The 26,144-nt window shown below is 33.4% G+C and overlaps 1 protein-coding gene across 5 annotated transcripts in view; it reads right to left on the bottom strand.

The window, feature by feature from the left end:
- Positions 1–21,462: 21,462 nt before the first annotated feature.
- Positions 21,463–26,144, bottom strand: part of LOC139504141 (thimet oligopeptidase-like) — a 28,240-nt gene continuing 23,558 nt past the window's right edge. For 2 of the 5 annotated variants that reach the window (XM_071294203.1, XM_071294228.1), the window contains exons 15-18: positions 25,599–25,830; positions 24,929–25,060; positions 24,466–24,582; positions 21,463–22,036 (exon numbers count right to left, since the gene is read on the bottom strand). In XM_071294203.1, coding sequence (XP_071150304.1) covers positions 21,944–22,036; positions 24,466–24,582; positions 24,929–25,060; positions 25,599–25,830 — 574 coding nt within the window. In that variant the 3' untranslated portion in view covers positions 21,463–21,943. The remainder of the gene's footprint in view (positions 22,037–24,465; positions 24,583–24,928; positions 25,061–25,598; positions 25,831–26,144) is intronic. The other 3 variants (XM_071294217.1, XM_071294211.1, XM_071294222.1) reach the window with 3 other exon arrangements.

Consider the following 26,144-nt stretch of genomic DNA (forward strand, 5'->3'; position numbering starts at 1 on the left):
TAAAACCGCAATGGGGATGCCAAAAATCAACTATTGGTGTACAACAAAACCCCACAAAAAAAACCACATTTAAAATCGAAATAGATATATAGTTCATTCATGAATGCCAGTCTTTTTAAATATTTGCTTTAAATCAAATGAATCACACAGTGTATTCATGTTAGACAAACCGTAGCCAGTCCTACATTACATGCCTAATATAATTATTATCATGACATTTTCAATTGATTTTTTAAAACTTTTGATCGTTTTTTTTTGTATCGAACATGATTGATATATTGATCTAAGTAAAACATATTTATCTATTGGTTGAAATGTGGCTTTAAAATAGTTTTCCGTAATTGCGAATACTGTATGATCTAAAGTTAATGGTTGTTTTATTTCGTACCAATCTGATGAGTCAAGCCTATTTCAGCCTGTTTTGACAGTTTTTTCCTATTGCCGTATGTTCTGTGACACCATTGCCCCAAGTAAGCGGACGATTAGGCGCTCACAAACTTGTTTAACCCTGCTAATTCTTTATATGCGTGTCCCAAGTCACGTGCCTGTTAGTCAGTGTGTGTCATGCTTGCTTTTTGCATATTTGTTTTTCGTTGATTGTTTATCATGACTCAGTGTTCCTATTTGAATTGTTTCACATGTTGTCATGCGGTTGCATTTTCTAGCAGCTTAACTCTATGGTATTGCGCATGGTTAAAACTAGTGTGGTGACCTGAAGCTACATAGATACTCGTGTTTTTTGTCTCCGGTGGATAGTTGTCTCATTGGCACATCGTAGTATTACTACCTACTCAAAATTCGTAGCTAAAACAGAAGAGAATTCCAAATGCAACTATCAAAAGAAGTTATAAACAATTTGAATTTTTAACGGCATTGTTTTAGAAAAATTACAATTATTTATTTTTATTTATGTACCGTTGTTGATTGCAATAATTTGAGATTACTAGTTTAAAAAAATCACAACGGTTCAGTATGAGCAACCACTAGTCGAGCTAACTCGAACTCGAACTTCGGACCCTTAGGTCTAAATTAGTTCAGCTGTTTTTAAAACCTTTGAACCATGTGGGTCATCCTAGTTTAAAAGTCGTATTCGTGTTGCTTTTTTCCCTATCTGTATCATGTCATTCTTTATCTTAACGTGTTGTATAAGAGTTGTAGAATTGACACGATGGTTTATGCGTTTGATGTCTAAGGATAACATAGAGTGACATGTTATGACATATTTTAATTTTATTAACTTCATGTACTGAGTTTAAAGTTATGCTTAGGACCACGCGAACTGTGGTGGTCGATGACCTGATACCTTTATTTTGAAAGAAAATTACCCTACAATTTGATGGCTTTTTTCTGGGTCAAATCACAAATTTGATGTTTAAACCATATACATCTGCGAGTTACCTCCCTGTCTTAGTGCTTCGACATTCATATACAAAAACTTGTATCTCCAATACAAATGACAGATAATTTAATTCTTTGACGACGGGATATGAATCATATAAATCAAACTTCCCACAGAAATTAAACTTGTTGGTTTACATATGCGACAGTGTTTTACTAGCACGTATACGTTTTCTTTTAATATAAAGTTATAATGGAAAATTAAAAGGATACAATTTAGGATTAAACAAGCTTCTACGGTATTATCTATTACTGTATTAATCTCAATCATATACCTTTTTTGTTTCAGTTTGTGTTTAAACACATGTTTGCAAGATCAAAATGGACTCAAGCATCCAATTTAGAGACCCGTCCCCAAATTATTCTGATTAAGCCTACTTCAGTTGCTCTGTTGTCTTTATCATTAGTACATCGTTGATAGTATTTGAAGATAACCACATCAAACTGACTTCATGCGATTTTCTTTTGTATGCCTTTATAGAGTTTACCTCATTTTTAATAACAACTATTGGAAAGAATTTCCAAAGAATCAGGAAAAAGTATTAATTATGATTATAAAAAAATCTGATTTTCCTGTATAAATTCAGAAAATCAGTAATAAACATTTTTTTATAACAGCTTTTTGGCAAAATCCATTGTCAAAATGTATGTTTGATGAATTTACAATAAATGATTTCGGTAAAATAATCAATATATTTTAAAACTATAGTATATAAGTAGGAGACTGGGATACGCTTCTCTAAGTACATTATGTTTAAGTTTTAAAAAAAAACCGATGCAGATACACATACCTGTATATTGTTATGCCGATTTTATAATATTTTCTTTTTTTTATATAATTTTTTTTTTTTTATTTAAAATGGATTAACAGGCATTTACATAAATTTTCTATAGTGGCACATAATAAAGTAAGCAAGACAAATAAGCATAATCAAGCAAATAAGAGTAAACAAAAATAATACTAATTATACGATATGATATAACGGAATATGGATGAAGTATAACATTTTCATCAAAAAATATATAGTGATAATGGAAATTACATTTCATGCACATCTATACATAATAATTCACTATTAAATTAATTAGTGACTTTGTTCAAGGTGTTCCAGTACATGTTATAATCTTTCACGCTCATATTTTTTGATGAAATATGTTTTTCTAAAATTAAATTTTCTTTGATATAGTTTTTAAGTCCCTCTATATGAGATTTTTCCTCTTGCATCTTTGATCTGTATATAAAATACTTTACTAGTAAAATGACTTTAATTTTTATATAAAATTTAGTTTATAGTTATCATAAAGTCCAAACATGACTATATCTACATTTAGTGGAATTTCAATATGTGTTGTTTCAAAAATCCAGGCATTTAGATGGTGCCAAATGTCTGCTACAATATGACAGCCCACAATAAGTGCTCTATGCTTTCTGGTTCTTCCTTGCAAAATGTACATAAATTACACTGTACACGGTTCATTTTTAAAAGTAAAGTATTAGTACCAAAAATACGGTGAATAATTCGGTATTGAAACCAACAGAGCTTGGTATTTTTTGAAATTTTAGTGACAACGTTATTCAATATATTTCATTATAATATTTCTTTAGTTTTCTGTAAATATTATTTCACAATAGATTTTATAATCAATGAATTTTGGTTTCACCTTAATTTTGATTCTCTCAAACTTTTTTAGTTGGGTTCGTGTTGCCTACTATAGATTTTTGTTGGTCTTTTTTTTTTATGTCATATCATCTTACAAAATTGTCATACTAAGACAGCAGATATAGTTATAATCTTCACTTGATTTATTTTACAATAAAATGATTTTTTAAATAGCACTCAAATCTTTGTGAATCTTATGCATGCTGTATTTAAATTTTCAAATTGTAAGAATATACTTAGGAGGCAACAAAAAGTAAGAAAAAGACAGATGACATCGCCTGCAAAAAAAAAGAGAGAAAAAATTAGGACAAAAAGTTATACGTGTTTGCAAAAATGTTCTGTTTAAACATATTTTATTGTCTAAATATACAAAAGGATTGGATACAAGTTATAACAACTTAAGATAATCCTCTCCATTTCGATTATATTATAACCTGGAAAGTTAAGGCCTTAAAAAAATAGTTTTTTTTATAATTTTGGAGAATTTGTTTATTTATTAAAAAAATACAATCTGAACATTTAAACGACACATAGTATTGCTTACAGTGGTAGATGACAAAAAACCTTAATACTAAATGTTTTGCTCATTTATATCTATCACTGTTGAAATGTAACTACCACAGTAATAAATATCTAGTTGTGGGAGATTGTCAAACAAAGTTTAACTTTCATGGCATGTTTGTGGTAGGAATTCTGACAATGTCCACTTCATGTGACACATATTTACAAGGAAGTGGTGTCAGGTACTGAAAAATTAACGCTTTCAAATGACAAATGGCTGTATGACAAAACTTTGCTTTTTATATCCAAAGAATTTAATTTAATTAATATTAAAAAAGAATATGTCAGGTTTGCTGAGAGTTTGTACAGAATATGTCAGCTTTGGTGAGAGTTTGTATCTATAGAATAATGATTGCGTATCAATGCTGACATAGAGGTCATATCTGTTTAATTAAAAAAAAAGATTGTCAAGCATAATCTCAAAGCACCTGATGTACTTCAGCATATATTAATGTAGATGTAGCTTTATTTTTTTACTAATTGACAATGCTCCCAATGCTATATAAATTCTATAAGACATATGGATTTAAGCCGTATTCCACTTTTTTATAATCATTGCTTAATAATTGAAATATCACTTAGGTAGATAAAAACATACGGTAGCGGTATGTTGTTAGTCATTAATATTAATAGTAAAATACGATGGCGGGTGACTGATAGTCATTTGGTGACTGATAGTCATTTATATTAATAGTAAAATACGATGGCGGTAGGTTGTTAGTCATTAATATGAATAGTAAAATACAATGGCGGTAGGCTGAAGGTCATTGCTATGAATAGTAAAATACGAAAGAAGTATGCAGATAGTCATTTATATTACTATAAATATACGGTGGCGATAGGTTGTTAGTCATTAATATGAACAGTAAAAGCTGATAGTCATTTATATTAAAAGAAATATTGCCACTCTTCCCTTGTTTGATAGTCATTACTATGAATAGTAAAATACGATATCGATAGACTGGTAGTCTTTTATATTACTAGAAATGTACGGTGGCGGTTGGTTATGAGTCATTTATATGAATAGTAAAATACGGCTGCGGTATGCTGATCATCATTTATATTAATAGCAATATACGGTGGCGGTAGGTTGTAGGTCATTAATATGAATAGTAAGTTATGATGACGGTAGGCTTTACATAGATTACCTAAGCCGTATTCGGCACTACTTTTTGAAATTTTGGGTCCTGAATGCTCTTCAACTTTGTACTTTTTAGGCTTTATAACTATTTTGATCTGAGCGTCACTGATGAGTCTCATGTAGACGAAACGCGCGTCTGACGTATTAAATTATAATCCTGTTACCTTTGATAACTATTTACGTCATTTATATTTTATAGAAATATGAGGTGGCAGTATTTTGTTAGTAATTAATAGGAATAGTTAAATACGATGGCCGTAGGCATTACAGTCATTTATATTAATAGAATGGAGACAACATAATGGATTTTTATGCGAGAGTGAGAGGTTAAGTTAGCTTTAACACCTGGTTTAATCCACCATTTACTACAATTGACTACAATCCTTCCACCGAAATGTGTAGCTATAGTAAATAGGTGATAACAGCATACCACTACCATATATACTTTTTTACAAGTGTTTTACAACCTTCCATCGCCATGTTTAATTATTTGTATTAGTGATTAAGAGCGTACAGCCGCTGTATTACTTGACATTTGAGTGACTTCAGCTGCTTGAATTACTTTCAAGTTTGATTGCTTAATCAACCAATTATATTAAGTAAACTACTGACCAATGAATAAGAAGTAGAGGAAAAATAAACGTTGTTCGTTTCTAAGGTGAACATTGTTAAAATAATCTTAGAAAAAGACCTTATCATTAACATAAAACAAAAATTAAGTCAGCTGAACCATACCAGACGAATATATACAACTCACCCAATACACCAAATATAATTAATAATCATATTGGGTATATCATCGGAGAACGCGCCTCTTCAACTTTGTACCTGTTTGGCTTTACAACTATTTTGATCTGAGCGTCACTGATGAGTCATATGTAGACGAAACGCGCGTCTGGCGTACTAAATTATAATTCTGGTACTTTTGATAACTTCTTATCACCTTATCACCAAAAGTTATCCATAAAATTGAGGTGAAGATAAATTGAACCCTGCCAAACAGATACGTTCGCCTCACAATTATTGCTTTAACCAAATATTATTAGCGTATTGCTTGTAGAATTTGAAAAACTGACCTAGCTATGAAAATCACATAAAAATTCGTAAAGGTTCCGCGGAACCCAGTGTCTCGCCTACTTTTACTGTTAATCGCAGGCTCAACAAAATTGAGAGAAAAAAATAATAAAAAAATTACTCTATATACTATCTTTTGATTGTTAGAAGCTTCTATCCAAGTTTGGTAAGAATCCAGGATAGTTTATGAATTAATGAAGTCCATTTAAAGGTGAAATACGGAAAAACAAGAACAAAATTTTAACCTACTAGCGTTCTATCATAAACAAGCTTCTGTCAAAGTTTGGAACAAATCCAGGATAGTTTAAGAAAGTTACTAAAATTTTAAAAATGTTCTATACAAAGTATTGTAAATATTCCTAGACAGAAACTAATCTGGAAAGGTAATTACATTGAGGCTTCAAACTTTTCAACAAATATATTATATATAAGTCAATTTGTAAAGATAAAACTGAACCATCAATTGGTGTTAGCAAATGGATGAGTATTGTACAAATTAATGAGAACCTTAGTATTAACCAACTATATGTTTTCATGTTTCATTATTTAGAAGAAAATAAGTTAAAAATATATAAATGGAAACTTTCACAATTCATATTACCAACAAAACAATTATTGTTTAAATGGAAACAGAAGAATGACAGTCTATGTAATGTATGTAACGAAGAAGATTATAACCACTTTTTTTTATTTCTTGTCGTTAAGTTAAGTATTTATGAGTTAATGATAAAAACAAATTTGAATTTTAAAGTATCATTAAAGCAATTAGTCTTTCGATATAAAATTTTTGACAAAAATTATTTTGGTCTGAATTATTCCCTTACAATCTTAGGTTTTTCCAAATACAAATCATATTATGTATCTAATCAGAGATTGACAAAGGTAAATGTTTATCAAATTTTTGTTCGAGAATACTTAAAAAGATACAACGAAAACAGAACAATAAAACTTAATCCATTACTAAAGTCACTAAAAAGAAGTTAAGACGATTGATAGAATAAAATATAATGTATTAAGCTGGGGTCACACATTCACGATTTTTACTGCCGTCCTTGACAGGACCATTCCCGATTAAAATTTGTCAAAAGTCTGATCAAGATCGTGTGAATCGTGGATGGAAATTCGATTTGTATCTTTCGACAGGTAAAATTCGACCGAGTCTGTCACGACTGCGTCCCGATTCTACCGAATGTAATCCGACAGAGATCAGATAGAGACAAGACAGTGAACCGACGCTGACGGAAGTTATCCGTTCGAAAACTGTCGGCATAATCGGGATAATCGGGTACTGTCGGAACGTAATCCTATCACGGTCCGCTCTATCGCATTGCAAACGGCTTTGTCTGGTCTCAGTCGTATTGCATTCTGTTATTGTCGGGACTTCTCCAGATCATTCCCGTTCCAAAGGACACCGTCCCGAATACACAGAACATTGTTAGGAATTCGATTCGATACAGCAGAATCTGTCACGACATAGGCACGATTGTAATCCGACTAGAAAAAATCGGCTGAGTTTCCCCGAATGTTACGGGACGCACCTAACTGTCGGGGTGCTTTGCCGAACTATTCGGACCCTTCCCGACCAGTAGGAATCTGTTACGAACTAAAAACGACTGCGTTCAGACAATAATAGGACATTCCAGATAATTGAGGATACTTATCCGACTTTTTCACTTTTCGTGTCGTATCGCTGTCTGATCTCAAACGGGAGCAATAATCGGCAATGTGTGGACCCCGCATTAAAATGTTGTACAATTGTATTTCAAGAAATATATACATATTATTATAATATTTACATATATACCAGCAGCTGATTGCAAACCTTGGCAATCAGTGGAATATAACAGGATGCATCAAGGAAAAGCTTGGTTTCTTGGTGTAACAATGTAACAAGCATATTTAATGAATAAATATATAATGTTGTTAAAAAAAAAAATGTTAACCACAGGGTGAATTTGATGTGTCCTGATAGAAAAACTAAGCCCATTTATAAGTAAAATACGGGGGAAAAAAGGATTTTGTTTTTCAAAATTTACTTCTGCTTACTATCTTATGATCATAAACAAGCTTCTATTCAAGTTTGGTAGAAAACCAGCATAGTTTAAGAAAGATATCAATTTTGTTTTAAATTTAACCACTGAGTGAATGTTATATTTCCTGGCAGAAAAACTAAGTCCATTTATAAGTAAAATACGGGAAAAAAAAGGATTTTTTTTTACAAAATTTACTTCTGGATACTATTTAAGGATAATAAACAAGCTTCTACTCAAGTTTGGTAGAAATCCAGGATAGTTTAAGAAAGATATCAAAATTTTAAAAATTTTAACCAATGAGTGAATGTTATATTTCCTGGCAGAATAAAAAGTCCATTTATAAGTAAAAAACGGAAAAAATGGATTTTTTTTTACAAAAATTACTTCTGGATACTATCTTATAATCATAAACAAGCTTCTGTCCAAGTTTGGTAGAAATACAGGATGGGTTAACAACTTTATTAAAATTTCAAAAACTTTAACCACAGATTGAATATTTAAGGACGCCACCGCCGACACTGACGGAATGTAGGATCGCTATATATGTTTCGCTTTTTGACAAAAGTCGAAGACTCGACAAAAATCACACAAATGCTATTGAGAAACGAAGCTATACTCCCGTTTCTGTGTCCCCCGCTGCGACGGGTGGCAAAGAGAACTGTTGTTTGAATCTGTTTTAAAAGAGTTCATTTATTCAGGAACAATAGTAGAATGTACTATAAAAAGGTAGGGAAAAGTACTGATCTAAATATAACATAATAAAAATTGTACTAAATGACCAGTTTGAAACAACATACTATAAAAAGTATGATAATGAGCCCATATGGTAACCGTTAAATGATGAAACATATTTATTTAGTCTAATTTATACACAGCTGTTTTTAGACTCAGATTTATATAGAGCTTGACAAATTTGATATGACACACTGTACATTGTTGAAGACGGTTATTTGTGTCAGTAGATTACTTTTGAATATCATACATCTAGAGGACCCATGGAAAGAAACAGATACTAACAAAGTATATTAAAATTAACTACACATGTCATTTTGCAAATGACCCAGTTTTAAAACGAACAATCACACAATAATGGCTCGCTGCTTCCAGATCTATATTAAGTAATAATGTCTATAATGTCAACTATTTTTTTAATGAGGTCACTTGCAAAGAAATGAGATTCACATGGCACGAAGTAGACGGACATAAATACCAAATTACTAAATATGTTTAACCAAGGAACCAGGGGCGTATTTATAGGAGAGGGGCGTTTTTGAAGAAACATTTAGTTGTTTACTAGGAAATCACTGAAGCTAGACGAGAGTAAACTTTTTTTCAGTCAATCAGTCAATCCTACCTCTTTTCAGAAATCCTAGATCCGCCACATCTCTTCACCAAAATAGGCAATGCATATGACTTGGGAGATGTTATTTAATATATATTAATACATAATATGGATACTCAGTATAAATAACGATTTCGTCGTTCAAAGGGATATACATACATAAATTTGGTTAATTGATTGATCGACTGATTGGTTGATTGATAATTCTAACAATATTCCAATTTACCGAGAAGCAATCTTTTAAGTTAAATTTTCATCACCCTAGAACCACTAAAAATCGAAATCAAAATAGTAATGTATGTATTTGTATGGATATCTGAATAACCTGGACTCTTGTTATGGAAAGAGAAGCATTGAAATCAAAAACCAACCGATCAGCAAAAATCAGACGGAAAGGCATATATATATATATATATATAATTGCCGATAAAGCTGAAAAGCATCTAAAGTTGGAGATATGAGAAAGTTATACAACTTCACAAGACAACTTAGTGGCAATACAAATACCATTACTAGTAGTACTAACATCAAAGATAAAGATGGTCAGATAATATGGGAGTAGGTCCGGTAAGGGCCGGTTTTGGCCTCAAATTTCAAGTTCATCTGACGAAAGATTTTGGACATTTTTTAAACCCTTAAATGTCTATTTCAATTGATTCAATTCTTTTTTGTGAAAGATTTTAACTGATTCACTCATTAAAAATGCTCCGATTCAAGCTTAAATATGAAAAATCTATCAAATATGCGAAAAACTGTCACTTTTCATATGGTTTTTGTCAAAAATGAAAGTGGCCGCATCCGTGTTCATCCTCGACCTTAATATATGTTATGTATTATCATTAAACACAACTTACATTTCAATATCAAGAATGAACACGAATGCGGCCAATTTCATTTAATACGGAAACCGTCTTGAATTTAACCAAAATGCTGAAATTGTGAAGATTTCAGTAATTTAGCATGACTTAATGATACAACTACTCGATATATATGCATTGTAATGCCAAAAACAGTCCATATTCATGTAGCAGAGTCATTATACCTTCCAAAAAATAACTAAAAGTTTACATTCAAACAATTTTGTAAAACTGCAATATTTTGGGGCCAAAAAGGGGTCTTACTGAACCTACTCCTTTGAGAAACAATTGGAAAGATTTGAAAGAGTATTTTAAACAGGTATTAAAAATACATGAACAAGAAATCTCAGTTGACAGGTCAGAGGACGCTTCACCACCAATAGAACTAGAAAAGGTAGCAATTACAGATGATAAAAACTTAAAAACAAGACTCTCCTGTGACAGATGGCGTACCAGCAGAAGTACTAAAGCAGACAAAAATCTCAATGTGAACATCTTACCGTGATTTATTGAATGAAATATGAGAAAAAGAAATACTACCAAATTACAAATTTTAAAAACTGGCGTGGTATAATTTTAATATAAGTGCCTTTGTAGAATAATTCTAGAACGAATCAAAGACAGGATCGATTCTATTCTACAGGAAGAACAAAGTGGATTTAGAACAAACCGTGCATGTATTGATAACATCCTCATACTGAGAAATATTATAGAACAGGAACTAAAATGGAGATCATCTATATACCGTATATTGGTTTTTTTTGTGTACAATGTAAGCCTCGGTCACAAAGTCACGTTTTACTACGGTTCAAAATGCTACGTTTCAACTAAGTTTTGAATAAAAATGTCCCGTTATTTTGAAAGCTAGGTTTTACTAGGTGTGTGCTACGTTCTAACCACGTTTTGCTACGTATTAAAATACACGTAGTTAGCACGTTTTGTTACGTTCCGCTAAGCTTTGACACGTATTTACTAGGTTTCTATTTCGTTTCAATTTTCGCTACGTTTGTTGTTGAATTTTCAAAACATACGGAGTAGGTCCCGTTTTGAACAAAGGATCATTACGTTTCGATACGCTTCGTTACGAATATTCCCGTTTCGCTACGCTTTCAACACGTAGTAAAACGTAGCTCTTGAAACGTGACAGTGTGACTGGGACTAGGTCAATTCTTCGGTTCAGAAACATGGAAAACAACTAAAAATTGAAAGTGCATTGCGGGTTTGAAGGACGCTTTGCTTGAGACGAATTGTTAACGTCAAATTGTCCAATGTAATTCCAAACAGTAAACTTTCAGAAAGAACAGGAGGGATGAACATAGTAAATGAGATCATGAGAAGGCGGTGGAAATATATTGGACATATTATTTATAATGAATAACAACCGAAATGTGAAAAAGTGCTGACATGAACACCGGCAAGGGACAAGAAAGCCGGGAATACTTAAAGGAACACAGAAAGACGATAGCAGAAGAGATAAAAAAAAAAAACATGGCTACACCTGGAATCAGATGGAGAAAATAGAGAAAGATAGACCGAGTTGGAGGTCTCTTTTTGGTGCCTCATATAATTAAGATCATGAAGAGAATTAAGTAAGATTGTATTTGTTTATAAAAAAAAGTTTGTATATGCAAGAACGAAATCGAACGTTATTAGTAACATAATCCTTGTCAACATTCAAATCTTATCCTTAAAAGGATGAAGAACAGGATCTTCCATCCAAAAATTCCTTATATTGGATTCCTAAGATTCACAAGAATCCTTATAGGGAAAGGTATATAGCAGGTTCTTACAAGTGTTCCACTAAACCCCTTTCTAAAGTCCTTACTACCATACTCATTGCAGTTAAAGAAGGACTTAAGAAATATTCCAAAACGGCATATTCAAGAAGTGGTGTTAATCAGATGTGGATACTGAAAAATTCAAAAGAGTTATTGGTGAATTTAAACTCAATCATTAAAACATTGTACCAGCATTAAAACCTTTGATCTTACAACTCTTTATGCCACTATTCCACATACTAAACTTAAAGCTCGACTTAAAGAACTCATCAGCTTATATTTTTTTAACAAAAAGGACACTAGACGTTTTAAATACCTAGCTTTGGGCAGGAATTTAGCTTACTTTGTGAAAAATCATACAGAGTCAAGCAAAAAATACAACTGAGAGGATATCACTGCCATGCTGGACTTTTTCAGTGGTAAAGTAAGGAGAAAAGAAATTAGCCCAGTCTTTTAATTTCACCTTTCGGTATATTGATGGTGTACTGTCTCTTAAATAATAATAGATTCAGAGATAACTTACATTTAATATATCCAAGTGAACTTGAAATTAAAGATACTACCGACACAGATAAATCTGCTTCATATCTAGACCTTTTTCTCGAAATGACTACTGATGGTAGGTTAAATACCAAAATTTATGACAAACGCGATGATTTCCTATAGTCAAATTTCCATTTCTGTGTAGCAACATCCCAGCGGCACTAGCATATGAAGTATATGTGTCTCAATTGATACGTTACTCTAGCGCTAGCTCGAAGTACGTTGATTTTGTTGAACGAGGAATACTGCTTTCTCAAAAGTTGCTAAAACAGGGCTATGAATCAATCAAATTAAGGTCATCACTCAAGACAAAAGTGTGTCAGAAATCATATCTGATATTCTTCCACAGTCACAATAAACTACTATCATTACCGAACTGAACAAAGAAATAACACGACAGGTGCCGTATACGGTGCAGGAAATGCTTACCCTTCCGGAGCACCTGATTTCACTCCCGGTTTTTAGTGGAGTTCGTGTTGTTTCTTATTTATAACTGTTGATGTAAATGTCTTTTGGTTTTGTGAGTCTTTATTTACTCCTTGGTTTAATTGTTATTGTCTTAACGAAGCAAAATGTCTAATTTTACAGTTGCATGAAATAAAAAAAATTAACCAAAATTGGTATGATTGCAAACGAGAAAAGTAGCCATTCGAGTTAAACGCAAATCCATGTCCTCGTACGGCTTCATTCAACAATGAACATAACACATCCCCTTCAATGAGTCCACTATAGGTCTCCACATGGCAATCGTGAAACCACTCCTAACAGAAAACATAGGCTAATATAATTTAATTTCCCTTTCATATATGTCTATGTTTGTTTCGTCAACAGAGGGAATCAAAAAGAGGCCTTTCCAATTCAGAAATGTGAATGTTTGAAATATAAGTGACTAGATTGAGATTGTGTTACAAGTACAAGGTCAAAGAACAGTATGAATACAACTTCTAAAAATGTTTAGTCTCGTCAGAAAACAAAGAGAATTTATCAAGTGCATCCTTTTAATGTTGTTATAAGCAGCTAATTAACAATTCATGAAGGCATCTTTTGGCGATTATTCCTCTGATTTCAAATATACAAGACAATTGAAGAGATAAGGTAACTCTATAATGACCCAAAAGTGTTCATTATCATGCATGCAGACTGTGAAAGGTAGAAAGGGGTTTAAGTTTAAGTTGACTGCAAAAGAAATGTCGCTGATACAAAGGACAAGACAGAAACTCTAGACATAAAGGTAGCTGCATATGAAATAAGAAGGACTTTTCATCTATGGTATTCCCTTTACATATCAAATAAATAAGATGTGTGGTATATATGTGTATGAAAAAGCAACCCAGTAAATCCTTCTTCTTCTTCTTCTTCTTCTTCTTCTTCTTCTTCTTCTTTTTCTTCTTCCTTTTCTTCTTTTTCTTCTTCTTCTTCTTGTGTCAACTGTTCTCTAAAAATATTTAGAGTGGGAGAAAGTACTACCTTTGGAGGTAGTACATTCCATTGTGTAATAGTATACGGGAAAATGAATATTTGTAACAATCTTTAAATGTAAGTATGTGTCTGTAAGTTTGTGGATGAAATTGTCGGGTTCTATTGTCTGTTGGTATGAGTAATGTTGATGGTACAGCGACAATATGGTGAACAATTTTATAAAACATTATAAGTCTTGTTTTAAGTCTGCGTTGTTGTAGAGTAGGCCAATTTAAAGTATTGAGCATGTCTGTAACGCTACTGGTATTGTGATAACGATTACAGGCATATCTAGCAACCCGACGTTGAACCATCTCAAGTTTATTGCATTGTTCAGCAGTATGAGGGTTCCAAACCGAACAAGCATATTCTAGTTTAGGTCGGACAAGTGCTAGATATGCTTGAGACTTAATGATTGTAATGGATGTTTTCAGATTTCTTTTTAGAAAGCCTAGGCTTTTATTAGCATTACCAATGATGTTATTTGTATGCTGTGTCCATTTTAAGTCTGATTGCAGTGTTACTCCAAGGTATTTTGCAGAGGAGACAGATTCTAGAGTGTGGCCGTGAAGAATGTAGTCGTGTTTGATGGTATTTTTCTTGTTTGAGGCAGTGAGAACTGTACATTTGTCTGGATGGAAAGCCATCAGCCAGTCTTCTTCCCACTTTGCAGCAGCATCAAGATCTTCCTGAAGGCTATCACAATCTTCTTGAGATTTGATGCTTTTGTATATGATGCTGTCGTCTGCGAACAGTCTGAGTTTACTGGATTTCAAATATTCTGGTAGGTCGTTAATATATACCAGGAATAGAACTGGACCCAGAACTGTTCCCTGTGGGACACCAGAAGTAACTGGAGCAATGTCTGATGACTCCATCCAGGACAACTGCTTGTGTGCGGTTTGATAAGAAGGCAGAGATCCAGTTAAGTGTTTCATTTTGAATACCGTAGAAATGTAGTTTATATAAGAGTCTTTGATGTGGGACTTTGTCAAAGGCTTTGGCAAAGTCCATAATCACAAGGTCTGTTCGGGTGTTATTGTCTGAATTTGAAGTTAGTTCTTGTATGAAAGATAGACGTTGTATTTCACATGATCTAGAGTGTCTGAAGCCGTGCTGAAGGTCGTATAATAGATTGTTTTTTTTCTAGGTGGTTAATTAGGTGTTTAGTAATGACATGTTCCATTAGTTTGCAACTGATACAAGTGAGAGAGATTGGTCTGTAGTTGAATGCGTTGTATTTTTCCCCTTTTTTGTATGCTGGTGCGACATTTGCATGTTTCCAGTCGGATGGTATACAGCCAGTTGTAAGTGATTTTTGGAAAATAATGGTGAGTATTGGTGCCGTAGTGTTTTGAAGTTGTTTTAGTACTCTGCCGCTGATGTTATCTGGGCCAGTGGCTTTGTGCGGATTGATGTTGTGTAAGAGTTTTTGTATACCAGGTGTGGTAATTGTGAGTGATGGTATGACTGGATGGGGACTTGGTCCTTTATCAGGCATATTATCTGTTGTTTCAGTGGTAAAGACTGATTGAGACTGCTCATTTAAAATGTTGGCTTTTTGTTTTGTATCAGTTGTTAATTGGCCTTCTTTTTTTAGGGGAGAAACTCCACTATTGTCAGTTCTGATTGATTTAATATAGGAAAAGAGTTTCTTTGGTTTTGATTGGTTGCTGTAACTTAGGTCTGGGTCATTTGTTGGAAGGTCAAGGATCATTTTTTTTATGTATGTACAATAGGCACTTGTTGAACTTGTTGTTTTAGTTTTTTATATTTTACTATATGCTTTTTGTCCTTTTTCATTTTAGAGTACAATTTATTCTTTTTATTTATCATTTTTCTGAGTTTGTTGTGCACCCAGGGAAGTCGATGTTTATACGTTAACATTTTATGTGGGATGTTTGTATCTATTGATTTTGTGATATTGTTTTTAAATAAATCCCACATTTCATTAATAGTACTATTGTTGTTATTGTTCATAATAGTAAGCTCTTCTAGTGTTTTTTGTAGGTCTGCTTCTATATTTTCCCAGTTTGCTTTGTCATATTTTAGTATTTTTCTGGGATGTTGTCTAACTTTTCGAAGCCAAGTGTCTGTTTCTATGTAGACGATGTCGTGGTCACTTAGTACTAGTGGTGGTAGTGTGTTTACTTTGTTGACAGTTGTTGGATTGTTAACTAAGATTAAGTCTACAATGGTCTAGTATTCTTTCTTTTCTAGCTGGTGTGTTAACTATTTGTTGAAGGTTAAAATTTTCTAGTAGTTCTAAAAGTTTATTGTGATGTTCAGCATCCGGTTTACCTGAGGTATAGACCAGTCAATATGACCTAAGTTAAAGTCACCACCAATCATGATATTAGTATTTGATGATTGGTTAATTCTACTAAGTGATAGTTCTAGTTGTAAAGATGTTCCTTTATCTGATGGTGGTCTGTAATATGCACCTACTAATAAGTTCTTACTACCAGTCATGTTTATTTGAGACCAAACTATTTCAGTCAGTTTTAAGTTCGCTTACTTCTGTGCTTATAAGTTCTTTATTAATGGCAATAAGTACACCTCCATGACTTTGGTTATTTTTATTTGGTGGTCTGTCTGATCTATAGACATTAAATAGTTCTGATGGAAAGAATTCATATGATGATATATTTTTGTCTAGCCATGTTTCAGTGCCTATGATTATGTCAGGTTTAGATGAATCAATTAACTGATTGAGATCTTCTTTTTTATTTCGTATTGATTGAAAGTTAATGTTAAGTATCCTGATAGGTTTATGATTTTTAGTAGTGGCTTTTTGTGATGTTTTGACTTTTGATTTTGATTTAGTCTTAATCATAGGCGATGAAGATGCCTGAGGAGCACCTAAGCTGTTATTGAGAGATGTATCACTCGTACTCCAGTTACTACTAGAATTTAATGATATGCTTGATTGGTTATTGAATAAGCTAGTGGAGAAATTTGGCATTCCACAATTTGTACATTCCCAGCTAATATTGCTAGCATTCATACACTCGTAGATGTTAGATGGAATACTCTGACAATTAATGTGAAACCAAGTATCGCAGCTGTCGCAGCATAGTGCCTTTTGATTCCAGGTTACTGCTTTTAGGCATGTACCACATGGCCATCTTGGTTTTTTATTTTGACACTTTTGTTTGGTAACAGGTTTTCTTTTGGGTTTAATATTTTTCTTTGGTGGTAATGAATTGGTATTTGGTACCTGTGTGTTAGTGTCAAGACTTGTACATGTATTAGATGTAGCTAAGTTGTCAAATGGATTTGGTGAAATGATTGACTTGTTATTGAAAATAGAAGTGGATATGTTGGGCATTCCACATTGAATGCACTCCCAGCTAATGTTGCTGGAGTTCAGGCATTCGTACATTTGTGAATGTATATTTTGCCAGTCTATATGTCTTGAACATGTATGAAATATTTGCCATGGACTATAAGAAACCATTAAACAATCAAAATCCTTGAAATCAAGTTTAACACTAAGGAAGACTATGTGACATCTACAGTGTTTGGAATCATTGACTGTGCTGTGTAGATCAATCAGTGAAGAGAAGTTCTTGACGATCAAGTTTAACACTAAGGAAGACTATGTGACATCTGCAGTGTTTAGAATCATTGACTGTGCTGTGTAGATCAATCAGTGAAGAGAAGTCCTTGACGATCAAGTTTAACACTAAGGAAGACTATGTGACATCTGCAGTGTTTAGAATCATTGACTGTGCTGTGTAGATCGATCAGTGAAGAGAAGTCCTTGACGATCAAGTTTAACACTAGGGAAGACTATGTGACATCTGCAGTGTTTAGAATCATTGACTGTGCTGTGTAGATCAATCAGTGAAAAGAAGTTCTTGACGATCAAGTTTAACACTAAGGAAGACTATGTGACATCTGCAGTGTTTAGAATCATTGACTGTGCTGTGTAGATCAATCAGTGAAGAGAAGTTCTTGACAATCAAGTTTAACACTAAGGAAGACTATGTGACATCTGCAGTGTTTAGAATCATTGACTGTGCTGTGTAGATCAATCAGTGAAGAGAAGTCCTTGACGATCAAGTTTAACACTAAGGAAGACTATGTGACATCTTCAGTGTTTAGAATCATTGACTGTGCTGTGTAGATCAATCAGTGAAGAGAAGTCCTTGACGATTAAGTTTAACACTAGGGAAGACTATGTGACATCTGCAGTGTTTAGAATCATTGACTGTGCTGTGTAGATCAATCAGTGAAGAGAAGTCCTTGACGATCAAGTTTAACACTAAGGAAGACTATGTGACATCTGCAGTGTTTAGATTCATTGACTGTGCTGTGTAGATCAATCAGTGAAGAGAAGTCCTTGACGATTAAGTTTAACACTAAGGAAGACTATGTGACATCTGCAGTGTTTAGATTCATTGACTGTGCTTTGTAGATCAATCAGTGAAGAGAAGTCCTTGACGATCAAGTTTAACACTAAGGAAGACTATGTGACATCTGCAGTGTTTAGATTCATTGACTGTGCTGTGTAGATCAATCAGTGAAGAGAAGTCCTTGACGATCAAGTTTAACACTAAGGAAGACTATGTGACATCCATGTTGTTTTGAATCATTGACTGTGCTGTGTAGATCAATCAGTGAAGAGAAGTCCTTGACGATCAAGTTTAACACTAAGGAAGACTATGTGACATCCATGTTGTTTTGAATCATTGACTGTGCTGTGTAGATCAATCAGTGAAGAGAAGTCCTTGACGATAAAGTTTAACACTAAGGAAGACTATGTGACATCCATGTTGTTTTGAATCATTGACTGTGCTGTGTAGATCAATCAGTGAAGAGAAGTCCTTAACGATCAAGTTTAACACTAAGGAAGACTATGTGACATCCATGTTGTTTAGAATCATTGACTGTGCTGTGTAGATCAATCAGTGAAGAGAAGTCCTTGACGATCAAGTTTAACACTAAGGAAGACTATGTGACATCTGCAGTGTTTAGAATCATTGACTGTGCTGTGTAGATCAATCAGTGAAGAGAAGTTCTTGACAATCAAGTTTAACACTAAGGAAGACTATGTGACATCCATGTTGTTTAGAATCATTGACTGTGCTGTGTAGATCAATCAGTGAAGAGAAGTTCTTGACAATCAAGTTTAACACTAAGAAAGACTATGTGACATCTGCAGTGTTTAGAATCATTGACTGTGCTGTGTAGATCAATCAGTGAAGAGAAGTTCTTGACAATCAAGTTTAACACTAAGGAAGACTATGTGACATCTGCAGTGTTTAGAATCATTGACTGTGCTGTGTAGATCAATCAGTGAAGAGAAGTTCTTGACAATCAAGTTTAACACTAAGGAAGACTATGTGACATCCATGTTGTTTTGAATCATTGACTGTGCTGTGTAGATCAATCAGTGAAGAGAAGTTCTTGACAATCAAGTTTAACACTAAGGAAGACTATGTGACATCTGCAGTGTTTAGAATCATTGACTGTGCTGTGTAGATCAATCAGTGAAGAGAAGTTCTTGACAATCAAGTTTAACACTAAGGAAGACTATGTGACATCCATGTTGTTTAGAATCATTGACTGTGCTGTGTAGATCAATCAGTGAAGAGAAGTTCTTGACAATCAAGTTTAACACTAAGGAAGACTATGTGACATCCATGTTGTTTAGAATCATTGACTGTGCTGTGTAGATCAATCAGTGAAGAGAAGTTCTTGACAATCAAGTTTAACACTAAGGAAGACTATGTGACATCTGCAGTGTTTAGAATCATTGACTGTGCTGTGTAGATCAATCAGTGAAGAGAAGTCCTTGACGATCAAGTTTAACACTAGGGAAGACTATGTGACATCTGCAGTGTTTAGAATCATTGACTGTGCTGTGTAGATCAATCAGTGAAGAGAAGTCCTTGACAATCAAGTTTAACACTAAGGAAGACTATGTGACATCCATGTTGTTTAGAATCATTGACTGTGCTGTGTAGATCAATCAGTGAAGAGAAGTTCTTGACAATCAAGTTTAACACTAAGGAAGACTATGTGACATCCATGTTGTTTTGAATCATTGACTGTGCTGTGTAGATCAATCAGTGAAGAGAAGTTCTTGACAATCAAGTTTAACACTAAGGAAGACTATGTGACATCCATGTTGTTTTGAATCATTGACTGTGCTGTGTAGATCAATCAGTGAAGAGAAGTCCTTGACGATAAAGTTTAACACTAAGGAAGACTATGTGACATCCATGTTGTTTTGAATCATTGACTGTGCTGTGTAGATCAATCAGTGAAGAGAAGTTCTTGACAATCAAGTTTAACACTAAGGAAGACTATGTGACATCTGCAGTGTTTAGAATCATTGACTGTGCTGTGTAGATCAATCAGTGAAGAGAAGTTCTTGACAATCAAGTTTAACACTAAGGAAGACTATGTGACATCCATGTTGTTTTGAATCATTGACTGTGCTGTGTAGATCAATCAGTGAAGAGAAGTTCTTGACAATCAAGTTTAACACTAAGGAAGACTATGTGACATCTGCAGTGTTTAGAATCATTGACTGTGCTGTGTAGATCAATCAGTGAAGAGAAGTTCTTGACAATCAAGTTTAACACTAAGGAAGACTATGTGACATCCATGTTGTTTAGAATCATTGACTGTGCTGTGTAGATCAATCAGTGAAGAGAAGTTCTTGACAATCAAGTTTAACACTAAGGAAGACTATGTGACATCCATGTTGTTTAGAATCATTGACTGTGCTGTGTAGATCAATCAGTGAAGAGAAGTTCTTGACAATCAAGTTTAACACTAAGGAAGACTATGTGACATCTGCAGTGTTTAGAATCATTGACTGTGCTGTGTAGATCAATCAGTGAAGAGAAGTCCTTGACGATCAAGTTTAACACTAGGGAAGACTATGTGACATCTGCAGTGTTTAGAATCATTGACTGTGCTGTGTAGATCAATCAGTGAAGAGAAGTCCTTGACAATCAAGTTTAACACTAAGGAAGACTATGTGACATCCATGTTGTTTAGAATCATTGACTGTGCTGTGTAGATCAATCAGTGAAGAGAAGTTCTTGACAATCAAGTTTAACACTAAGGAAGACTATGTGACATCCATGTTGTTTTGAATCATTGACTGTGCTGTGTAGATCAATCAGTGAAGAGAAGTTCTTGACAATCAAGTTTAACACTAAGGAAGACTATGTGACATCCATGTTGTTTTGACTCATTGACTTTGGGTATGTCAATGAATAAATAAAAGTTTTCCACATTCATGGTCAATACTGAGGGAAACAGTGCGACATCATTAACTATGTCATTTAAATCAACTAGCAAAGGATAGTACTCAAAAGTCTAGATAATCAACCAACAAAAAATAAGGATTCTTTTTTTTTGGATTCACCAACAATTGACATTCGTCAATGTTTATAACAAACTGCTGCTATTTGCTATTGTTTCCCACAGCTATTTACATATAGTAAATGTCCTCCAATTGGGATATCAACTTTACAAAAATTTCATTCAGTCATTTTAATGCAAGAAAAATGATAACTTAAGTTCCCAATGCAAAATAAAAATCAAATTTAGGATAACAATATAGATCAAGTCTTAAAAATAAACAAGTATTAATAAAAAAATAATTTATTTCTGATTGCAACCAATAGAATAATTCTTGGGTAGTGTCAGAAGGTAGTGTATAACAATTGTTTTACAATTTCAGTGTTGACAGTCAATTACTGATTAGGAATTATTCCTGGCTAGTGACAGAAGGTAGTGTACTACAATTGTTTTACAATTTCAGTGTTGACAGTCAATTACTGATTAGGATTATTCCTGGCTAGTGACAGAAGGAAGTGTATAACAATTGTTTTACAATTTCAGTGTTGACAGTCAATTACTGATTAGGAATTATTCCTGGCTAGTGTCAGAAGGAAGTGTATAACAATTGTTTTACAATTTCAGTGTTGACAGTCAATTACTGATTAGGATTATTCCTGGCTAGTGACAGAAGGAAGTGTATAACAATTGTTTTACAATTTCAGTGTTGACAGTCAATTACTGATTAGGAATTATTCCTGGCTAGTGTCAGAAGGTATTACAATTGTTTTACAATTTCAGTGTTGATAGTCCTTTACTGATAAGGAATGGCTCCTGTTCAGGATCACGTCCAAGGAAATTTCTAAGCATATCACTGGCGTCCTGTAAAAGAAAAGAAAAATATTAATTATCATCACTGTTAATATATGTTCATATGTAGATTATAACACCCTTAAGTATAAAACATAACCTGAGGTTAACCAGAAGTACTGGTGGATGTTAATCAAAGAGCAGAATGCTCTGAGGGATATGATTGCCATAGTTTTCATCGACACATGTATAGCAGTCCTGCCAACTTTTCATTAAGCAAATGCGTGAGATTTGGCCAAAATTGAAAAGATCAAAGAGGAAAAAAAGGATACTGCCGCAAAAAAGCATGAACATGCGTGAGTCACACGCATTTTTGGCAGCTCTGGTACAGCTGGATAGTACAACATGTATTATTTTCAAAACTAATTCAACTGCACATGCAAAATGTAATAATCTGAATAGTCACTCAACTTTAAAAATAGCCAATCCAGGATACAAGTGCATGAGCAATGTACTTATTGTGTTTTATTTTTGTACTATCAATTCCAAGTTTACTTTCCACAGCAGTCACCGAGAGTGAGAGAAGGTATTTCACTTCGTATCTTATCACCGTTAATTCTAGGAGGAACCCCATTTCTAACTCTTTAAATATTAATTTCCTTTGGGTCAGTGGGCACGACTCCTTTCCATACACATTCCTCTGTTTAAATTGAGATCGTTCTTAATATATTAATACGACGTTTATCGACATCTAACAAGTTAATTTTCTTGACGAGTCGTATTGTATTTCGATTTTGACGGGAAATACTTCTGGAAGGGAGACAACTCGAAACGATAATATGGAAGACTCCATTTCGACTGAAAGGGTGTTATAGGTAAACCTACATTTATTTAATTTAAATGATGGATATGATTTAAAATTATGCAACAACAATAACCCTCAATAGCAGACAGACATAGAAAGAATCCCATGAGTTTCAAATTAATCAATGAAGAGGGGAATCCAGAGCAACCACTCAATGTGATACCCCTTGAAATCAAGAAAACTATACACATGTGTATTAATACATAAACAAACCCACGACTTGTGGTTTGGAACAAGAACATTTATTAAATGATATGATGAATGGTTCTCCATTTCTTTATGAGAGTACAGTATCAAATATCAGTTTCATAACGGTAAAATATAGAAAAACTCCACTTCAGTTCTTATATGACAGAAATAGAATTATCGGTCAGAGAACTCTCGCATTTATCAAAACTGGGGAATTCCCTCTGACGTTTTTCTAAAGGAGTAGGTCCGGTAAGGCCTGATTTTGGCCTCAGTTTTCAAGTTCATCTAACGAAAAATTTTAGACGCTTTTTAAACACTTAAGTGTCTATTTCAATTGATTCAATTAGTTTATGGGAAAGATTTTAACTGATTACGTCATTAAAAACGCTCCGATTCAAGCTTAAATATGAAAAATCTATCAAATATGCCAAAAATCGTCACTTTTCAGATGATTTTTGTCAAAAATGAAAGTGGCCGCATCCGTGTTCATCCTCAATCTTTATATATATTATGTATTATCATAAAATACAACTTACATTTCAATATTATGGATGAACACGAATGCGGCCACTTTCATTTCAGACGGAAACCGTCTAAAATTTAACTAAAATGATCAAATTGTGAAGATTTCAGTAACTTAGCACGACTTAATGATGCTAGTACTCGATATATGTGCATTGTATTGTCAAAAACAGCCCATATTTATGTAGCAGAAGCATTCTACTTTGCAATAAATATCTTAACGATTACATATTCACAATTTTCTAAAACTGCTATATTTTGGGGCCAAAAATGGGTCTTACTGAACCTACTCCTTTATAAAAACACTAAATATAAATACTGCTTAATTCTGATTTTCCGTGTTGTTAAAACACGCATATAAGTCAAAGGAAATATCAAACATGAAGATTATGGGAAGAACATTACAGGAAAGTTGTTTATGTTCAATCCTTTTGCTTGTTTTTACCTTTTAAAGCAAGACAATCATAAAAATCTGAGATGTTGCTGAATCTTTAGAATAAAACGGTTGACGTGAGGGAATGCAGCCCTGAGTCAAAGGTAAAAGTCTACAGATTGCTTGAAAGCAATCGTATCCCAAAAACTCCACATGTACAGTTAAAAGCCTACAAAGTCATCTCTACTCTATCCTACTATGTTACTAGACCAGAAAAATATAACATGTAGGCTTTAACAATAAATAATGAATCTGACACCTTACCCTTTCAGAAAACTTAAAATTCCAAACAAAATTTCATGTGGTTCTTATTGCACAATCTAAAGTTTTTCTTTTTGGCCATTGTGTTCTGTTTTTATTGGACTTTTTTATTGGCTACTTGTATCTTCTCTCTTTTTCTTTAATCAAATGTAAAAAAAATGTTTATTTCACAAACTAATAAAAAAACTTTGAACAAACTAGAAAATAATGTAAGAACTATTGTAAACTCACCAATGATCCACCAGGTTGTAAGATGTACTTTCTATAATCAGCACCAACTTTAGGACTCATTATACCTTCTTTCCTGAACCGTGAATAGAACATATCCATACAGAACACTTCACTCCACTGTAAAACAACAACATTGGTTATTAATTGTGTGTACACGGCTCACATACAAATACTTATAAAAAACTACAATGATAAAACATGCATGTTCACTACTACAAAATTCTGTAACAACAAATCAGTTTCTTTCATGTTAAATAATTATTTGGCTTGATAGTAGAAAGAATTTGATATTTTATCAATCAAAGCATGGCAATCAATTTCTCTTTTTTTTTCAGATAGGGAAGATGTGAAGACTATAAAGGGTCTTTTTGGTAAATCTACTGCAACAGCATTTGTAACATTTATTTTGATTTGCTAATTCCTCAGAGCTTTAATACATTGCTGTTATATCAGAAACACCTACCAGATATCCATAGTATTGAGAATCATAACCACCAGCTATATGTCCAAAGGAGGCTGGCATGTTGGTCCCTGGTGTTGCTGGAAATCCTAAAGTCTCCTCAGACAACTTGGAAAATATAGATGCTGTGTCAGCCTAGAAATAAAAAAGAATTAATTATGAAAAATAAAATACACCTAAACATGAACATGACAAATGAGTAGGTCAATATTGACATACTCATTACTATAAAGTGAAAATAGTAGCAGTTTCCTATCTTACAGAAAATAACCAACTTATAACATTCCTTCATAGTGAAAATGATAGTAGGACACTGCTAATTAACTGTAAGGGTTATTACATTAACTTCTCTACATCTGTTAATAAATAATAAAGTCTGATTTGTGTGCTTATGAGTATCTATCCTATCCCTGTCATTGAACAAGAATTGTTTTTAGAAAATGCAAATGAAATTAATCCATTGAGAGTGCCTTAATCAAGATGACTAGAGAGTACAGAGATTTGGGAGGTTTTTCCTATCAAATTTCAATAGTTGTGTGTGTTTGTTCAACCATTGACTTTCTACAAAATGCAACTTTTAACTGCTTTCCACAAATTAATCAATATTTTAAAAGATCTCATCAAATTGCATATTCTATAAATATTGAAATCTTGTAGATCAAAAGTTCTTTACCTGATCCATTCTGTGAATGGTCTGATCAAAAGTGCCTAGTAATATTTGTCTAAGATTAAACACTCCAGCATTGGCCTTCCTGCTATCTAACAGTTTCTGTAAGAGATCATCAGGTATGGCTGTTCCATCTTTATAGTGTGCCGACATTCTACTGAGTGGCTCCTTCTCCCAACACCAATTCTCTAACATCTGAGAGGGGGCTTCAACGAAATCTCTCTCCACATGTGTACCACTGTTAAAATAATAGAAAATCTCTCTCTACATGTGTACCACTGTTTAAATAATAGAAAATCTCTCTCCACATGTGTACCACTATTAAAATAATAGAAAATCTCTACATGTGTACCACTGTTAAAATAATAGAAAATCTCTCTCCACATGTGTACCACTGTTAAAATAATACAAAATCTTTCTCCACATGTGTACCACTGTAAAAATAATAAAATCTCTCTCCACATGTGTACCACTGTTAAAATAATAGAAAATCTCTCTCCACATGTGTACCACTGTTAAAATAATAGAAAATCTCTCTCCACATGTGTACCA

The sequence above is a fragment of the Mytilus edulis genome, chromosome 1 (genome assembly GCF_963676685.1).
Source record: "Mytilus edulis chromosome 1, xbMytEdul2.2, whole genome shotgun sequence".
NCBI classification, from domain to species: Eukaryota; Metazoa; Mollusca; class Bivalvia; order Mytilida; family Mytilidae; genus Mytilus; species Mytilus edulis.